The sequence below is a fragment of the Balaenoptera borealis genome (genome assembly GCF_965194805.1).
Source record: "Balaenoptera borealis genome assembly, chromosome: 2".
Classification (NCBI taxonomy): Eukaryota; Metazoa; Chordata; class Mammalia; order Artiodactyla; family Balaenopteridae; genus Balaenoptera; species Balaenoptera borealis.
Genome location: NC_138867.1, coordinates 155,890,650 through 155,908,841, shown reverse-complemented (window position 1 = coordinate 155,908,841; position 18,192 = coordinate 155,890,650). Strand labels below are relative to the sequence as shown.

General features: G+C 39.4%; 1 protein-coding gene across 8 annotated transcripts in view; it reads right to left on the bottom strand.

Annotated features, from left to right (window-relative positions):
* RANBP17 (RAN binding protein 17) overlaps window positions 1-18,189 on the bottom strand; it is a 315,779-nt gene extending 297,590 nt beyond the window's left edge. Inside the window, exons 1-3 of one of the 8 annotated variants that reach the window (XM_082380852.1) lie at window positions 18,016-18,189; window positions 8,128-8,274; window positions 3,315-3,405 (exon numbers count right to left, since the gene is read on the bottom strand). In XM_082380852.1, the coding sequence (XP_082236978.1) occupies window positions 3,315-3,405; window positions 8,128-8,274; window positions 18,016-18,033 (256 nt within the window). In that variant the 5' untranslated portion in view covers window positions 18,034-18,189. Of the gene's footprint in view, window positions 1-3,314; window positions 3,406-8,127; window positions 17,981-18,015 lie in introns of those variants that run through there. The other 7 variants (XM_082380854.1, XR_014241506.1, XM_082380855.1 and 4 more) reach the window with 7 other exon arrangements.
* Window positions 18,190-18,192: the final 3 nt, after the last annotated feature.

Here is an 18,192-nt window from a genome sequence, read left to right as displayed (position 1 = left end):
GAAATAAATAAATGGAGAGATATTCCATGTGCATGGATAGGAAGACTCAATGTTGTTGAGATGTCAGTTCTTCCAGAACTGATCTATAGATTCAATGCAATCCCAACCAAAATCCCAGAAAGTTATTTTTTGGATGTTGACTAATTGATTCTAAAGTTTATATAGAGAGGCAAAAGACCCAGAATAGCCTACATAATACTAAAGGAGAAGGACAAAGTTGGAGGTCTGACACTACCTAACTTTAATTTTTATAAAACTATAATAATCAAGACAGTGTGGTACTGGTGAAAGAACAAATAGATCAATGGAACAGAATAGAGAACCCAGAAAGAGACTCCCATATATCCAGTCAACTGATCTTTGACAAAGGAGCAAAGGTAATAAAACAGAGTAAAGATAGTCTTTTCAACAAATGGTGGCAGAACTGGACCTCCACATGCAAAAAAATGAATCTAAACACAGAACTTACACTCTTCACAAAAATTAATTCAAAATGATCACAGCTCTAAATATAAAATGCAAAACTATAAAAACTCCTAAAAGACAACAGGAATAAAATCTAGATGACCTTGGGTTTGGTGATGACTTTTTACAAACAACAACGAAGGCACAATCCATGAAAGAAATACTTGATAAGGTGGACTTCATTACAATTAAAAGCTTCTGCCCAAGAGAATGAGAAGACAAGCCACAAACTGGCAGAAAATCTTTGCAAAAGACCTATCTGATAAAGGACCATTTACTAAAATATACAGAGAATAAGAAAACAAACAACCTGATTTAAAAATAAGCAAAAGACCTAAACAGACACCTCATTAAAGAAAATATACAGACAACAAATAAGCATATGAAAAGATGTTCAACACCATATGTCATTAGGAAACTGCAAATTAAAAACAGTAAGATTCTACTACACACCTATAAGAATGGTCAAAATCCAAAACAATGGAAACACCAAATGTTAGCAAGGATGTGGAAGAACAGGAACTCTCATTCATTGCTGATGGGAATGCAAAACTGGTACAGCCCCTTTGGAAGGCAGTTTGGTGATTTCTTACAAATCTAAACATACTCTTACCATACAATCCAGCAATCACTCTCCTTGGTATTTACCCAAATGAGAACTTATGTCCACACAAAAAACCGGCTTTATAGCAGCTTTATTCGTAATTGCCAAAACTTGGAAGCAATGAAGGCGTACTTCAAAAGGTGAACAGATAAACTGTGGTACATCCAGACAATGGCACATCGGTCAGCATTAAAAAAGAAATGATCGGGCTTCCCTGGTGGCGCAGTGGTTAAGAATCCGCCTGCCAATGCAGGGTACACGGGTTCGAGCCCTAGCCCGGGAAGATCCCACATGCTGCAAACAACTAAGTCTGTGTGCCACAACTACTGAGCCTGCACTCTAGAGCTCACGTGCCTAGAGCTTGCGCTCCGCAACAAGAGAAGCCACCGTGATGAGAAGCCTGGGCACCACAGCAAAGAGTAGCCACCGCTCGCCGCAAAAAGAGAAAAGCCCAGGTGCAGCAACAAAGACCCAGTGCAGCCAAAAATAAAATAAATAAAATAAATAAATTTTTTAAAAAAAAGAAAGAAAAGAAATCATCTACCAAGCCATGATAAAACATGGAGAACCTTAAATGCATATTACTAAGTAAAAGAAGCCAATCTGAAAAGGCTACACACTGTATAATTTCAACTACATGCATTCTGGAAAAGGCAAAACTATGGAAACAGTAAAAAAGATCAGTGGTCGCCAGGAGTTAGAGGGGAGGGAGGGATGAATAGTTGCAACACAGTGGCTTTTTAGGGCAGTGAAACTATTCTGTATAATACTGTAACGGGGGATATGTGTCATTTATACATTTATCCAAACCCACGGAATGCACAACACCAAGAGTGAACTCTAATATAAACTATGGACTTCGGGTGATGATGATGTGTCAATGTAGGTTAATCAACTGTTACAAATGTACCCACTCTGGTGCAGTATGCTAATACTGGGGAAGGGTATTCATGTGCGGGGCCAGGGGGTATATGGGAATTCTCTGTACTTTTTGCTCAATTTTGCTGTGAACCTAAAAGTGCTCTAAAAAAATAAAGTCTATCTAAAATATGTGTGTTTAAAAAAAAATAAAATAAAAAATAAAATAAAATATGTGTGTTTATGTGTATAAAAGTCAAACAAACAAAATCACAATGTTTTATGACAGGTTTATTAATGTTTGAACCCTTATTTTTTAAACTGTAAATTTCTCTTTTGCTTTCTGAAGCACACAAGTCCATGAGAACATGGATAAATTCTCCTCTAGATTTTCTTCAGCCTGGTAGGTTTTTTTTTTGGTAGATGTTCTTTATCAAGTTGAAGGAGTTCCCCTCTGTTATTAGGTACTTAAGAGAAATATCAGTCAAACATATGAGGCAAATGACAAATCACTGTGGGATCTGACCATTCAAAAACTGAGCTTAAAGAACCATCAAATATAATACTACACTTTAACTTTTCTGTTACACAAATATGAATCATGTAAACCTTGAGGCTGGACAGCAGAAATGAGTCAACAGTCTATTATCAACAAAGATAACAAAAAAATTCCCATACCTCAACTATCAAGAGTTTTGTCCATATGAAAAACAAACTCACACACTTAAAATCTGAAAATACATTACTTCTGAAAGCATATTGGTACTTTATAGAATCAATTTTCCAACTACACTAAGTTCCAAGCACTGTTCATCCATATACACATTATTTTCCTAATAAGTAGGAATCTGCTTTTGATTTTGTATGCATCCCATATGATTTTGATATAGGATCCTGAGAAATGCTGGAGAGTAGACTTCTTTCCCATCATTTAGTTGTATATGAAGTTAAGATAATTGCTAAGAGCATAGACTCCACAAAAATTGTGTAAGTTTGAATCACAGCTCTACTTCTTGCTAGATGTGTGATGATCTTGGGCACAATATAGAGCCTATCAAATCTAATTTCCTCATTTATAAAATGAGGATAACAATAGTGCCCATCTCAGAAGTTTGGTAGATAAAATGAGATAGTGCAAATCTTAGTAAATAGTATAGACAATAAAATGCTAGTTATTATTTATTATCAAACTAAACAAATGTTTTTCTGACAACACATTTTTGTATAACACATCGTTGTTTATCACTACATGTGTAAAGGAGACTTGACTATTCATCTTTAAAAATGACAATAAAATAACTTGCATGCCTGTTAACAGTTTAGCATATTTAAAAGCAAAAATTATTTTTAAAGTGCAGTTTGATAAAAAGCATAATAAACCACTTACTGATATCTATTCTTTGTTCAATCGGCAAAGGACTGACTCGGCTAATAAGTTTTGAAAGACATGTTGCTGCAAGGAGTTGAGCATAGGATGTCTGTAAAGAAATATAAATTTTAATAGATTAATCAAAATACTATGATAAGGGGACTTCCCTGGTGGAGGAGTGGTTAAGAATCTGCCTGCCAATGCAGGGGACATGGGTTCGATCCCTGGTACGGGAAGATCCCACATGCCGCGGAGCAACTAAGTCCATGTGCCACAACTACTGAGCCTGCGCCCTAGAGCCAGCGAGCCACAACTAGTAAGCCTGCACGCTCCAGGGCCCACGTGCCGCCGCTACTGAAGCCCGCGCACCTAGAGCCCGTGCTCCACAACATGAGAAGCCACCCAGCTCGCCGCAACTAGAGAAAGCCCGCACGCAACAACAAAGACCCAATGCAGCCAAAAAAAAATACTATGATAGGAACTTTTCCTAAGCAATATTGGGAATTTTTCTGGTTTTCCAAACTGGCAGATTTACAAGGGATAAAATACACACACACACACTCACATAAAATCTCTCATGAGGGTGGGGCAGTTGAGGAAGGTATAGGTAGCCTTTTCAAACGGCAAGCAGTCGAGAGGAAAAAAATGATTATGAGCAAGTCCAAATAAAATACAGTTACCATGTCTACATAGTCCTGCATGTTCTGCCCTCTGATTATCTCTTCAAATTCATCTGGTTCCACTCTTTGCTATCCTCTGACCACAACAGCCCTCTTTCAGTTCCTTTCAATGCCTTTCCCACCCTGATCTCCCCACTCCTTCAGATCCATGCTGGTTGTATTCACTCTGACCACCAATTGTCTTAACTTAATAGCGTACTCAATCCTTCAAAATCTGATTCAGTTATTCACTCTACCCCTAGCAATCTCTTGTAAAGATAGTCCTATTTTTTTTTCTCTAGACCAGAGGTCAGCAAACTAAGGCCTGTGGACCAAATCCAGCCTGTTTTTGCAAGGCCCATGAGCTATGTATGGATTTTACTATTTTAAACAGTTGGGAAAAAAATCAAAATAATAATATTTTGTGACATGTGAAAAGTACATGAAATCCAAATTTCAGTGTCCATAAATAAAGTTTATTAGAACACAGCCACATGCACATAGTCTGCTTTCAGACTATGAGAGCAGAGTCAAATAGTTAAAACAGCATATGGCACTCACTGCCTCCTACTGCTGCTCAGTGCACTATAAACCGCAGTGATGTACTTACTAACTTCACAGCACCGAGTGCCATAAGTATCACCACGACATGACACGCACCTTATATTATTACCAGTGCATATCTGTTATGTCAAAACAAGAAAAGATAGAAAGGCACTTCAAATGTCTAACTTTTAAGGCACAGTGGAATGTGGATCATTTTGTTATTGAATCAGATAGCAAAGCAATGTGCTTTTTATGCAAGTGTACTATAGCTGTCCTAAAAGAATACAACATATGTTGACCATATCATACCAAGCACTCATGTCAGTATTCCTAACTCACAGGTAATCAATAGTCAGAAAAAAGGAGAAAATTTAAGACAGAATATCTATAACAGTGAAATTTCTCCACAAAAAAAATAAAGTGAGGCTGCAACCGAAGTTAGGTTTTGAAATAGCTCATTTGTTAGCCAAGTAAGGAAAATCACTTACCAACAGAGAGTTAATTAAATCACCATTATTTTATTGCAGTAGCCAAAGTTACACATGCAGAGAACATAAACTTCAGACTACTAGCCTTTCAGAGAGAATAAGGCCCAGATAGTTGAAGATACTAGAGCAACATCAAAATTCAATTTCAAACCAGGCGAATGATCTGGAGGTTCTCCCTAGTTCTTGATGAGTTACAGATGTTACCAACATGTACTGCTCATACTGTTACCGACATTATCTGTTTATTCCAGAAGTCAATGCTAAATTTGAAGTGAATAAAGAATTAATCTCGGGCTTCCTTGGTGGCGCAGTGGTTGAGAGTCTGCCTGCCGGTGCGGGGGACACGGGTTCGAGCCCTGGTCTGGGGGGATCCCGCATGCCGTGGAGCAACTAGGCCCGTGAGCCACAAATGCTGAGCCTGCGCATCTGGAGCCTGTGCTCCGCAACAAGAGAGGCCACGATAGTGAGAGGCCCGCGCACCGCGATGGGGAGTGGCCCTCGCTTGCCGCAACTGGAGAAAGCCCTCGCGCAGAAACGAAGACCCAACACAGCCATAAATAAATAAATAAATAATTAAAAAAAAAAAAAGAATTAATCTCTATGAAGAGTCTGCACGCAATTACTGGTCAGAATATTTTGAAAGAAGTTGAGAAAATACTAATTCTGTACAACCTGAAGTAGTTGCTAAAATGTGCCACAAGTGGTGGTAAAAAGAAAAGACTTAAGTGGACAAATTTACAAAGCTTGTAAAAATGTAAGAGACTAAAGTCTGTGGTTATTCATTTTATTATTCATCAGTAGGTACTTTGTAGTAAATATTTGAATTTATCATGTGTTAATGAATCAGTAGTGTTAACAGTGGACTTCAGGGACTTCCCTGGCGGTCCAGTGCTTAAGACTTCGCCTTCCAGGGACTTCCCTGGTGGTGCAGTGGTTATGAATCCACCTGCCAATGCAGGGGACAGGGTTCAAGTCCTGGTCTGGGAAGATCCCACATGCCACAGAGCAACTAAGCCCGTGCACCACAACTACTGAACCTGTGCTCTAGAGCCCGCGAGCCACAACTACTGAGCCCACGTGCCACAACTACTGAAGCCCGCGCACCTAGAGCCCATGCTCCGCAAGAAGAGAAGCCACCGCAATGAGAAGCCTGCGCACCACAATGAAGAATAGCCCCCACTCGCCGCAACTAGACAAAGCCCGTGCGCAGCAACGAAGACCCAATGCAGCCAAAACTAAATTAATTAATTAATTTAAAAAAAAAAAAAAGACTTCGCCTTCCAATGCAGGGGGTGCGGGTTCGATCCCTGGTCGGGGAGCTAAGATCCCACATGCCTTGCGGCCAAAAACCCAGAACATAAAACAGAAACAATATTGTAACAACTTCAATAAAGACTTTAAAAATGGTCCACATCAAAAAAAAAAATCTAAAAACAAAACAAAAAAACAGTGGACTTCAATTCACTTTCATGAATTCATCTTCAGTTCTGGAAATTTCTGTTAGAAATAGAAGCTGAAAATTCTGACTTGCCCCACTGCACAGTAGTTCAATAGCTTGGCAGTGGTAAAGTTTTACTGCAATTTTTTCTTGCTCAGGACTGAGACGGAAATTTTTCTGAATGAGAAGAACCATTTTTATCCACTATTGTTGAACATTAAATAGCTTTTGAAGTTAGTTTTTGCTTCAAACTTGATAATGTCTCTTAATGAATTCAACCTAAAGTTACAAAATTGTCTAAAAGGCAAACAGTGCTTAGTACTAATGTGAAACTTATAATGCAATAAAGTTAATCTAATCACAACTAATACTGATTGAATCACAAGTAATATCAAGCTGCTTTATATACTTTCCACACGTCAAATATTAAAACAAGTAGCAAGATCTCTATTGCTGAGTATATTTTCTGAGCTCAAACTATGTTCCAGCAGCACTTTTTTTCAGACCTTGTTGCAAATGCAAAGGAAATCTCCATATTTCAAAATCCATTTAACTGAGCAATTGAGGAGCCTCCACCTAACCTTCAATTGGAAGTGATTAATCTAGAACGTAATGATATCCTAAAAGACAAATATCAAGAGAAGTTTTAATAGAACTCTATACATGCCTTCTAAGTGATGAATATGCTTAATTAAAATCATATGCTCATCAGCTGATATCAACATTTGGTAGTACCTATCTGTGTGAAGAGACATTTCCAAAGATGAAATTTGTTAAATCTCATTACCGATCAGTATTAACATATGAACATTTGTAATCAATGCTAATGATAGGAAATACTAACTCTGAACCCCAGTTAAGCAAAATGTCATCCCCAAAAGAATAATTCCATTCTTTTCATCAGTAGACTTATACTACAGAAAAACTGTACTCAATTATTATATTTTAAAATTCATAAATAAAACTTTGTGGAAATTTGTTTTCTCTCTTCTAATAGGTATATTTACAAAACATCCTTGATTTTGCCTCTTGGCCCACAAAGTCTAAAATATTTACAATCTGGCCCTTTACAGAAAAAGTTTGTCCACCTCTGCTCTATAGATCCTACAGTTCCCTACTGTAGTGCTTACCATATCATTCCATAGCTCTTTATTTATAGTGATACATCTATGCCTTCCCAACTAAACTATGAGTTACTTTAATGCTTGTAAATAAAGCAGGTAGGTAGTACAGTGCCTGGTTTTACATTTAAATACTTGCTAAATGATGTTGAATGAATGGCTATGAATCTCTAGAAGAGAGGCAGGCAAATGAATCTCTAGAAGAGAGGCAGGCAAGAAGTAATCAGCATTCCTCTGAATCATTCCTTCACATTTCAAAGTTAATTACAATCTGCCTCTCCCACCTAGATTTTTAATTCCAACTTTCTAAAAATATAACTTTTGCCACTGGTAGAAGACATAAAAAGGGGCCAAGAGGAATCAAGAATGTATTTTGATTCATGCCTATTTTCACCTCCTGGCCTCTTCCCTAAGTTTTCTTTCCAGGCTTTCCAATTCTTTAACAGTGAAATAAACTACAGTAAAAAGACATATGGTAATACCTATCAGTTAACCTATATTGCTAACCTACATGCATTCATTAACACTGACATATACCTACCGATCTTTCATTGTTAATTGCTGTTATCAGATACTTACTGTTCCTTGTTCTAATAAAAGTTGACACTTGCTGAGACATTCTGGGCTGTCAATAAGTTCCAGGAGTGCTTTCTCAGCCTCTATTCTTTGTGTAAGATCAGTCCCTATGTAGAGATGAGTACATAATACTTCCAATTCAGCCAAACTCTTAAGAAGAAAAAAAAAAAAAATTAACATTTTACTTGAGTGAAAAAAAATAAGGTAAATATATTAATCACAGGAAACAAGGGATGCAAATATCATGTGTGTATTCATCAAATCAATAAATGCTTATTGAGCTACAACTACTTACTAGGGGTCACAGTGGTGAACAAAAAAAGGCAAATCTCCTACCTCTAAATTATTTAAATTGATAGTTCTGTGATGGAAAAGTAAGAGTACAGAAAGAGGAGGACTTGTCTAATCCAAGGGGTTTAAAAAGGCTGGCCTAAAGTATATAGTAACATTTATGCTGACCTGAAAGGGTAAGCCATATGAAAAAGACTAGACAGCAGTTCAGGCAAAGAAACAGCATTTACCAGAGGCCAGAATAGAGCTTACACATTTCAAGGCATTAAAAGGTCAGTATGAATGGTAGACAGACAGCCAGGAGGAGTTGCCAAAAGAAGCTAAAGAGATGGGTAAGGGGAATTATCATGTGCAAGTTGCAGACATTATGCCAATTTACATTCTTTTTCAGATTATAAGAACTTCAATGGTTCCATCTATATAAAAGAAAAGATATAAATATATGCTGATGTGGGTCTTCAGAACTAATGACTCATAGTGCTGCAGGTGAACTATGGCATGATTCTCAGGAACTATGACTTGACCCCATGTTACTTACAGCAGTGTAATGACTAGCTATCATCTTGTAGGCTGTATATTTTACAGATATAAAGAATAATTCATTCTGGCTATCATCAGAAAGAACACAAATAACAAATGTTGGCAAGGATGTGGAGAAAAGGGAACTCTCATACACTGTTGGTGGGAATGTAAAGTGGTGCAGCCACTGTGGAAAACAGTATGGAGGTTCCTCAAAAAACTAAAAGGAGAACTACCTTACGACCCAGCAATTCCACTCCTGGGTATATATCCAAAAAAAAAAAAACCACCAAAAACACTAATTCAAAAAGATACATGTGCCCCAATAGTCACAGCAACATTATTTACAATTGCCAAGATATGGAAGAAACCTAAGTGTCCATCAACAGATGAATGGATCAAGAAGATGTGGTATATATATACAATGGAATATCCCTCAACCATAAAAAAGAATGAAATTTTGCCACTTGCAGTAACATGGATGGACTTGGAGGGCAATACGCTAAGTGAAATAAGTCATACAGAGAAAGACAAATACTGTATGATATCACTTATATGTGGAATCTAAAAAATACAACATACTAGTGAATATAACAAAAAAGAAACAGACTCACAGATACAGAGAACAAAGCAGTGGTTACCTGTGGCGTGGAGAGAGGTAATATAGGGGTGGGGGAGTGGGAGGTACAAATTCTTGGGTGTAAGATAGGCTACAATGGTATGTTGTACAACACAGGGAATATAGCCAATATTTTATAATAACTGTAAGCGAAGTGTAATCTTTAAAAAATTGTATTAAAAATATATAGGGAGGACAAACAAGCCAATTTTAAAAATAAAAATAAAAAAGAATAATTCATTCTGTTTATAAATATAATCTAATCTGAAGATATAGGACACGTGGATAAAACGTGAAAGAAAAAATTCTAAATGAGTTCAGTATTCCTCTCAGCTTCAGAGAATTTTTGTTAAAGGTATCTTACTAAAACTACTTCAGTTTGAACTTAAGAGAATTATTCTTTGGAGGACAAAAAAAAACTGGCACAGATTTCAACGTCAGGTGGGCATATGAAGGTAATGGGATATTCATAAAGAAATACTATTTTTTATCCTTTTCTGACCTGAATTTTTATGTGGCAGCCTTACAGCTACACTAGTCTAAACATTCCGTGAAATGCATATATCTTTGCCTAACAGGAATACATAAGAAACACTGAAATGAAACCTCCTCTAGCTCCCTTTATTCTTTCTACTTCTCTCTCCTTAGTTTCTTTATGGCATTTTCCACTTCTCTATCCAGCTCAGAGCCCAACATCTCAGACTAGGGAATTTTTTGCTAGAGCAAAAATAAAAGTACAAAAGAAAGGTTTCAAAAGGATAAAGTAGGATAAAGGACGGCAAAAATGAACCACATTTTAAACATTTCCTCTACCTAGATTGGCCCAAGAAGCCCTCGGAGTGCTACTACATACTGTTCATCATATTAAAATGCATAGAAAATTTATGGATCATGAATACATATGAATTCCCATATTTCCTCCAAGGGTAAGAAACACAAAAATGAAAAGAGTTACCTTTTTCCCTCTCGTGACTCATGATCAACCTCAGAAATCTTTTCCTTCATCTAATAAATTTGAAGGGCTAAATTTTAGAGCTGATAATACCCAGAATAATTTAATGATAAACTGATCCTGCTGTCATGCATTCATCTAGGCCTACGAGTCTCTGAAGAAGTAGACTTTTTGAGTATAAAAAAGAACAAAGCCAGAAATACTGAGAAAACCTAACTGCTGAAAAACAAAAGGTCAGCTGGGAGGATTAAATGAGTTAGGGCCACATAACTTCTGGCACACATTACACACTATAAACGTTAGTTGTTTATTATTAGTATCACCTAATAAGAATATTGTAATAGGTGGAATTGTATCCTCCTAAAAGATATATCCAAGTCCTAACCACCAGTACCTTTGAATTATTTGGAAATAGCGTCTTTGCAAATCCTTAATTAAGGATCTAGGGATGAGATCATCCTGGATTTAGGGTGGGCTCTAAATCTAATGATTGATAAGAGAGAGGGACATTTGAGATGCAGCGACACAAGAGAAAAGGTCATACAAAGGAGGCAAAGATTGGAGTGATGCATCTACAAGCCAATGGACCATGGACTGCAAGCAGCTATCAGAAACCAGGGACAAAGCATAGAACAGTTTCTCCCTCAAGGCCTCCAAGAAGAGACTAACCCTGTCAGCACATTAATTTCAGACTCTGGCCTCCATTAAGTATAAAAGAATAAATTTTCTGGGACTTCCCTGGTGGTCCAGTAGTAAAGAATCCACCTTCCAATGCAGGGGACATGGGTTTGATCCCTGGTCGGGGAACTAAGATCCCACAGGCTGCGGGTCAACTAAGCCCGAGCACCACAACTACAGAGCCCACGCACCCTGGAGCTTGCACACCACAACTAGAGAGAGAAAACCTGCACGCCACAACTAGAGAGAAGCCTGCAAGCTGCAATGAGATCCCGCATGCTGCAACTAAGGCCCGACGCAGCCCCCAAAAATAAAGAAAATAATAATAAATAAAATAAAATAAAAATATAAAACTAAAATAGCTTCTAAAAAAAAAAAGAATAAATTTTCGTTGTTTTAACCCACCCAGTTTGTGGTAATTTGTCACAACAGCCCCAAGAAACTAACACAAACATTAATATTAATCAATTCAGTGGTACCTAAGTAAATCTATTTGGAAAGATTCTGAAAAAGTTCTGGAATTTTGTCTTTTTTGCTATACTGATTTAGTGAACTCCAACAGAGAACAAGTCTGAAATGTATTTAAAAAGTATTTGTTTACAACAATGTCCCAAATGTCTTTCAAATTATTAACCACCGAAAGGCAGTGCAAGACAAAAAAGGTTTGAACTTTCTCTTAAGAAAGACTGAAACAAAGTGGAAAAAATTAAGTTATTCTTTCACTGTAATGATAACTATTAAATAAATGCCTGGCATACTATTGATAAATCTTTTTAGAGAAAAGGATACATACACAAAGATCCTTACCCTGTTGGAAAAGCATTATCTAAACACTTCAAGTAGTTAAACTTGTGATGACTGCTGAGTGACCAAGCAATCTTCTGATTAGCATTTGATTTTCCAGAAAATCTGTCTATAAAGAGAGACTATTTTTCATAGTGAACTGATAAACTGCATCTTAGTTTTATAAACTGATGTCTGAGAATATGGTTAACATAAGAATGCCTCAGAGAAATGGATCCCTTCTCAACTTGTTGACAAATAGGGTTTGAGTTATTAAAGCTTCTACATGGCTTCATATCACCATAAGAAGCCCATATAAATAAATAACAGGTAAAACAAGTAGAATTGGATATCACCTAACTCCCATCGATAAACCAAACATAAACAGACAGCACCCAACTTCCATAGCCTAGGAGACAATGACATAATCCTGCCTACAGTCTAAATATCTTCCAAGTTATTCTGGACTCATTTCTGCACTTTGCACTTGACATACAATTAACCAGTAAATGATGTGACTTCTTTCTATACAGTAATTCCCATCATGTATCCATCAACAGGTAAATGCCTAGTAAAATAAGCAAGACAAAAAGAGTATATATTGTATGGTTCTATAGTAAAAGAAAGCAGATCAGCGGTTTCAGGCTGCGGGGGGAGGAGAGAGTGGGAGGAAAGGACAGGGAAGCAGCAAGGGGGGATTACAAAGGAGCATAAGGAAACTTTGGGGGCTGATAGATATGGTCATTATCTTGTTTTCTGAGATGGTTTCACAGTTAATATACTTATGTCAAAATTCATCCAAAAGGACATTTTAAGTATGTACAGTTTATTATTTGTCAATTATACCTCAAGAAAGCTGGGAAAAAATGAAGGTTTTTTGTCCTAGGGAAAAATGTCCCCTAATAATAAAACAATAAATCGATGAACCACAAAAAATTCCCAGCTCAATTAAATTTAAACTCCTTTCTACTACTTCCCTGTATCTTTCCTGCCTTCTGGAATTAAGCTTCTTGACTACCATTAATAGAAAGTGTCTTTATCTTAAAGTTACTCATTTTCCATAAACTCTTTGTTTTTTCCTCCCTTTACTACCTTTTCCTGAGCATACCTGAGGGCTTATTTCTGGGCCTCTTAGTACTCTTCCTTCTACAATGAATTGGATATTTGTTTTAGTGCTTTATAGGTTTACAAAAGTATTTCCATCTTCTATTTTTTAAACCAATTCTAAAAAGTAGACTCCTGTAAAGTACATATTTTTAGCACACCCGTTTTATAGACAAAAAAAAGAACTGAGGCTGAGAGATCAAATACATATATATACACACATATATATATTTACACACACACACACATATGTTGCTCAAGATAAGAGTAAATGGTCAATTCTGAGCCACATACAAATCTGTGGGCCCCAAGCACATGTTGTCTCCTCAGCACCTTGCCATCTTACCACCCTTTACTTCAGTCATCATGTACCTGCAGGTGATGTCCTAGTCCACACTTTCAACTGTCTATTCACCACCTTTATATTTATCTACAAACTTCTTCTTCTTGGAAATCCAGAAAGATGTTGAAAACAGCCCCAAAATGTCAGGAACTGAATTGAACATATTTCCCACAGATTTTCACATCAAGTGTCCCTTTGTTTTCAGTGGTTTCAGAGGTGTAGACCAGAATCTAGACTTACAATCTTGATGTTATCTTTTACTTTTCCTTCTCCTTAGTCCCTCCTATATAGTTAAGAGTTTGGCCTTGCCCAAAGAAAAAGTCTGGTCTTTGCCCTCAGATTCTGGGAGGTAATCTACGTCTATGATAGGAATGTTTTTGTTCAGGGCGGGGCCGGGGGTGGGGGGGGGTGTAGCAGACCACACCCCATAGTCGTAAATTGGTGGCTGGCCACACCAAAGACCAACCGTGTGTTTTAGGGTGGGGACTTTAGATTGCTCAGTATCATCTGACCTAAAGACTGAGCTCAATCATGTGGCAACTGACCAGTCTATCAATGACTACATAAAGAAGCCCCAATAAAAACTCCAGAACTCAAAGCTCAGGTGCACTTCCCTGGTTTGCAATACTTGGTGCTTACTACCACACATATATGCTGGGAGACTAACATGTCCTGAGGACAACAAAAGCTTTGTTTGAGAACCTTCCCAGATTCTGCCTTATGTATCTCTTCTTTAATCAGTTTTAATCTTCGTACTTTCCTGATAATAAACTGAGTATGGTAGCTTTCAGTGAATTCTGTGAGTTCTTCTGTTAAACTATCAAACCTGAGAGTGGTACTGGGAACCCCCCAAATATGCAGGTGGTGTCAGAAGTGAGAACAGTCTTGCGAACTGTGCCCTCAAACCTCGCGGTTTGGCTAATTCCAGGTACCTACCTAATTTATCACAAAGTCCTACCAATTCTTTTAAAAAAAGACTCAGACTCAACACCTTTACATGATATTCATAGACAGTAGACCAATAGAAGAGTATTTTCCAACTGTGGGCTACAGTGCCCAGGATTTCTTTAGGGGCTTCTTTGGGAATCAGAGTGGAAGCTTTGGAATCTGTCCAATTACTTATTAAGTGACCTCAAGCAAATTACTTAAGTTTTCTAAACCTCACTTTTGAAACTGCAGGTAGTAATATCCACCATCTAAAATAATTGTGAAGATTAAGACAGAAAAGACGAGAGAAAGCTTAATCCAGCTCCTGGCACACAGCAGATCTACACAAATTGTAAATAATCTCTTCAGTTAATTATAAAACACCACATTGGTCTACCGTCTATAGTTTCTCCCATTCAACTCCATACAGGATGATCTTTTCCAAACCCCTTTCTCATCATGTTACCATCGTATTCAACTAGAATAGTTCACAATCACATCTAGATCATATCAGGTAGCCTGGCTGGCTATTAAGCATGACTATAGTCCCAGGTTCTGGAATAATCCTGAAAGCTAAAAAGATCGACCAAACTGCATCTCCTAAATTTTTCCTAATGTTATCTCTTGATTCTCATCAAGGTCCTTCTGTTAAATCTAAAGTGCCTACCTCCTACTTGGTCCCAGAAATATCTTTCCTCACTCTGTCCCCTACCCTCTAATCTGGACTGTCTCCTCTCAGATAATCCAGACCCATTTCTTCCTTTGGGACAGAGTACCCTAACCCACAGCTTCCTAACCAGAATGCGTGTGCCTTGAATGGGTTATAGTACGTCAGGGACATTGATCCCCTTGTCCTCCAGGCAGTCAGGCTTTTGGTTATGAGCAGTTTACGTCAATGAACCACACAATTACCATTTTTTATGTATGCCATGATGTGAAAAAGATTGTGAAGCAGTGACCTAACTTCCCCTTACATAAATCCACTTATTTACTTATCAAAATGGTATAATTTTTCACTAACTACCCTGTTGGGTAGATGACAGTAAGATATTGGTATGAAAGAATGTGGAATCATGAGTTATTAAGACTACTCTAATTCTGTAGCCTTGGGCAAGTCACAATTGTTCTAAGACTCAGTGTCTTCAGGGATAAAATGTATATATGCACATAAGTAGGGGGACTGGCTCCAGGACACCCTGCAGATACCAAACCCCAAAGATGTTCATGTACCTTATATAAAATGGCATAGTATTTGCCTATAACCTCTATACATCTTCTCAAATACTTTAAATCATCTCTAGATTACTTATAATACCTAATACAATGTAAATGCTATGTAAATAATTGTAAATTCAATGTAAATGCTATGCAAATAGTTGTCAGTGTGCAGCAAATGGAAGTTTTTTGGAGCTTTCTGGAATTTTTAAAATATTTTCAATCTACAGTTAGTTGAATCCACAGATGCAAAACTCAGGGATACAGCAAGCCGACTGTATATGCACACCTCTCAAGCTAGTTGTGGGGCTGAACATCTACAAAGAGCATGTGAAAATTCAAAATGCTAGGTACCAGTAATCATTAGTAATAAATGCTCCTTGAGTTAACTAGGTAACAATATGATCCATATGCTGAAAACAATTCAAACTGAGAAGGTTCAGAGCTTAATTCTGGCCCCCCAATCATCAGGTCTTTTATTTGTCCAACTCCACTTTTAAGCTTCCCAGAACTGCTGTGAAATACATTCCTAGCAAACCGATTTAGGTAGTTTTGGCATTAGCAGCTAATTTTTCCACCACTACCTAAGTATGAAGAAATCTTCCAGGCTGGGTAATTTACTATTATGCATCATCTTTCCAAGTCTGAAACCGTTCCAAACTTCCACCATAGTTTTTTTTTTTTTTGGCTGCGCTGGGTCTTTGATGCGGTGCACGGGCTTAGTTGCATGTGGGATCTTCGTTCCCTAACCAGGGATCAAACCTGCATCCCCTGCATTGGAAGGCAGATCTTAACCACTGGACCGTCAGGGAAATCCCCAAAACTTCCACCACAGTTTTTAATTGCCCTCAAGATTTACACCTGAATTATGAACATCTGTTTACCTATTTACAATCCCAAAGTCCTCCCTGTGAAATTCCTCCTGTGAAGATTTCCAAAGGGCATATTTACTAAAGTGGTAATAAATAACATTATTTTGACCTGGAGACCCTTAGAAATGGCAAGGAGTCAAAAGGTAATGTGTCAGGCTTACTACCTCCTGAGTTGTCAATTACTTGATAGGAGAGTGGCTGGTTGAAAAGAAAAGACCCTTTGGAAGAATCAATAATTAAGTAATGAGTCACTGTAGTCACAGGGGATCCAAAGAAATCTACAAAGCGTTGGGACACTTAGATACACTGTCACCATATTATGAGATTGCCTACCTCTCCAAGGTCATCTCCTGCCTCCACAGGCTTCCCTGCTCCCTTCCCTTTTATATGAACCTTAAGCTCCAGCCAAACCGAACTTCCTGCAGTGTGCCATGTTCTTCCACAATTCTTTGACTTGGCTCACACTGCCGTTTTGCCTCTATACCCTTCCCTTCCTCTTCGCCTGGCCAACTCCTACAATTCTTTCAGTATCCACTAGACTGCAAGTTTCCTGAGTGTACAAATCATAAAGTTTTGCTAGAGCTATATCTTAAGGGCCTAGCAAAGTAGGAACTACAATAAATTAGTGGATGAAGAGAAGCTCAAAAAAGCTTGCCTGAGAAGCACAGCAGCTCTGCCTCACTCCTTCCCAACACACACACACACGGTTGACTGCCCCTTTTCAATGTTCCTATGATATCCTGTGATTAATTCTATCATATCATTTTTCACATGTACTATAATTATCCGTGAATTCCATGAGGGCAAGTATGGTAAGATGACGTAATCCTTTATCCCAGAACTTTGCACCGGGCATGAGACACGTGGGGGGCGGGGGGAAGCTCTATAAATGTTTGTTGTATGAATAACTGGATGCATATGCTAGAGTGCCCGAGAATACGTTAGCCTTCCTCCAGCCCGCGTCCCATCCAGACCATCTCTGCGCTCCTAGCGCGCGTCCTGCCCCCGTTTCCTCCTCCAATGAAGCTGCTGCAGAGCCCTCCTTCGCAACTCCCCATATACACAGCCCCTGGCCGCTCTGGCCAATTAAAGTCCAACTGCTGCGCCCTCCATCGGCGGACCCAGGCCCCCTTCTCGAGCTCCGTACGAACTGTGTGGAGGCAGACGATGGAACCGCGGCCCACGACGCGGCGGGAAGGCTGGTCCGGCCGGGCTCCCACCTGCTAGGGCGCCGCCGAAGCCTCCGTGCGCGCCGTGCGGCGGCACCGGGGAGAGCGGGCTCCCACGCCGCCGGTCCTCAGCATCCGCACCTCCCCCGAGGAGCGAGCTCCAGCCTGGCCCCTGCCCCTCCACCCGTCAACCCCAAGCTCTGCCTGCCCCTTCTTCGGGCCCGGGCCCGGGGTGTTCAGCCCAAGCCAGTGCGTGGGTCCCTGGCCGGGGACGGGGGTTGGGGCTCCGAGGCACCGGCCCGCGACCCCGCGGCCTCCGCCACCAGCCTCGGCCCTCAGTCTCCAGACCCCAGCGTCCCGCCGGGTTCCCGGGGCGGCTGACCGGAGGAGCGAGAACCCGCGGCGCAGAGCGCACTGACCTGAAAGTGCAGCGCCATCTTCCCGGGAGGCGGCGCCAGTCGGCGCCCCGAGCGCCCGAGGGGAGGGAGCGTAGGCGGGCGCCGCAGAAGCCCCAGCAGCCCGCTGGGTCCCTGCGCCACTCGCTAGCTCGCTCGTCGCCTCGGCCCAGCTGCTGTCGCGTTCGAAGCTCCGGACTG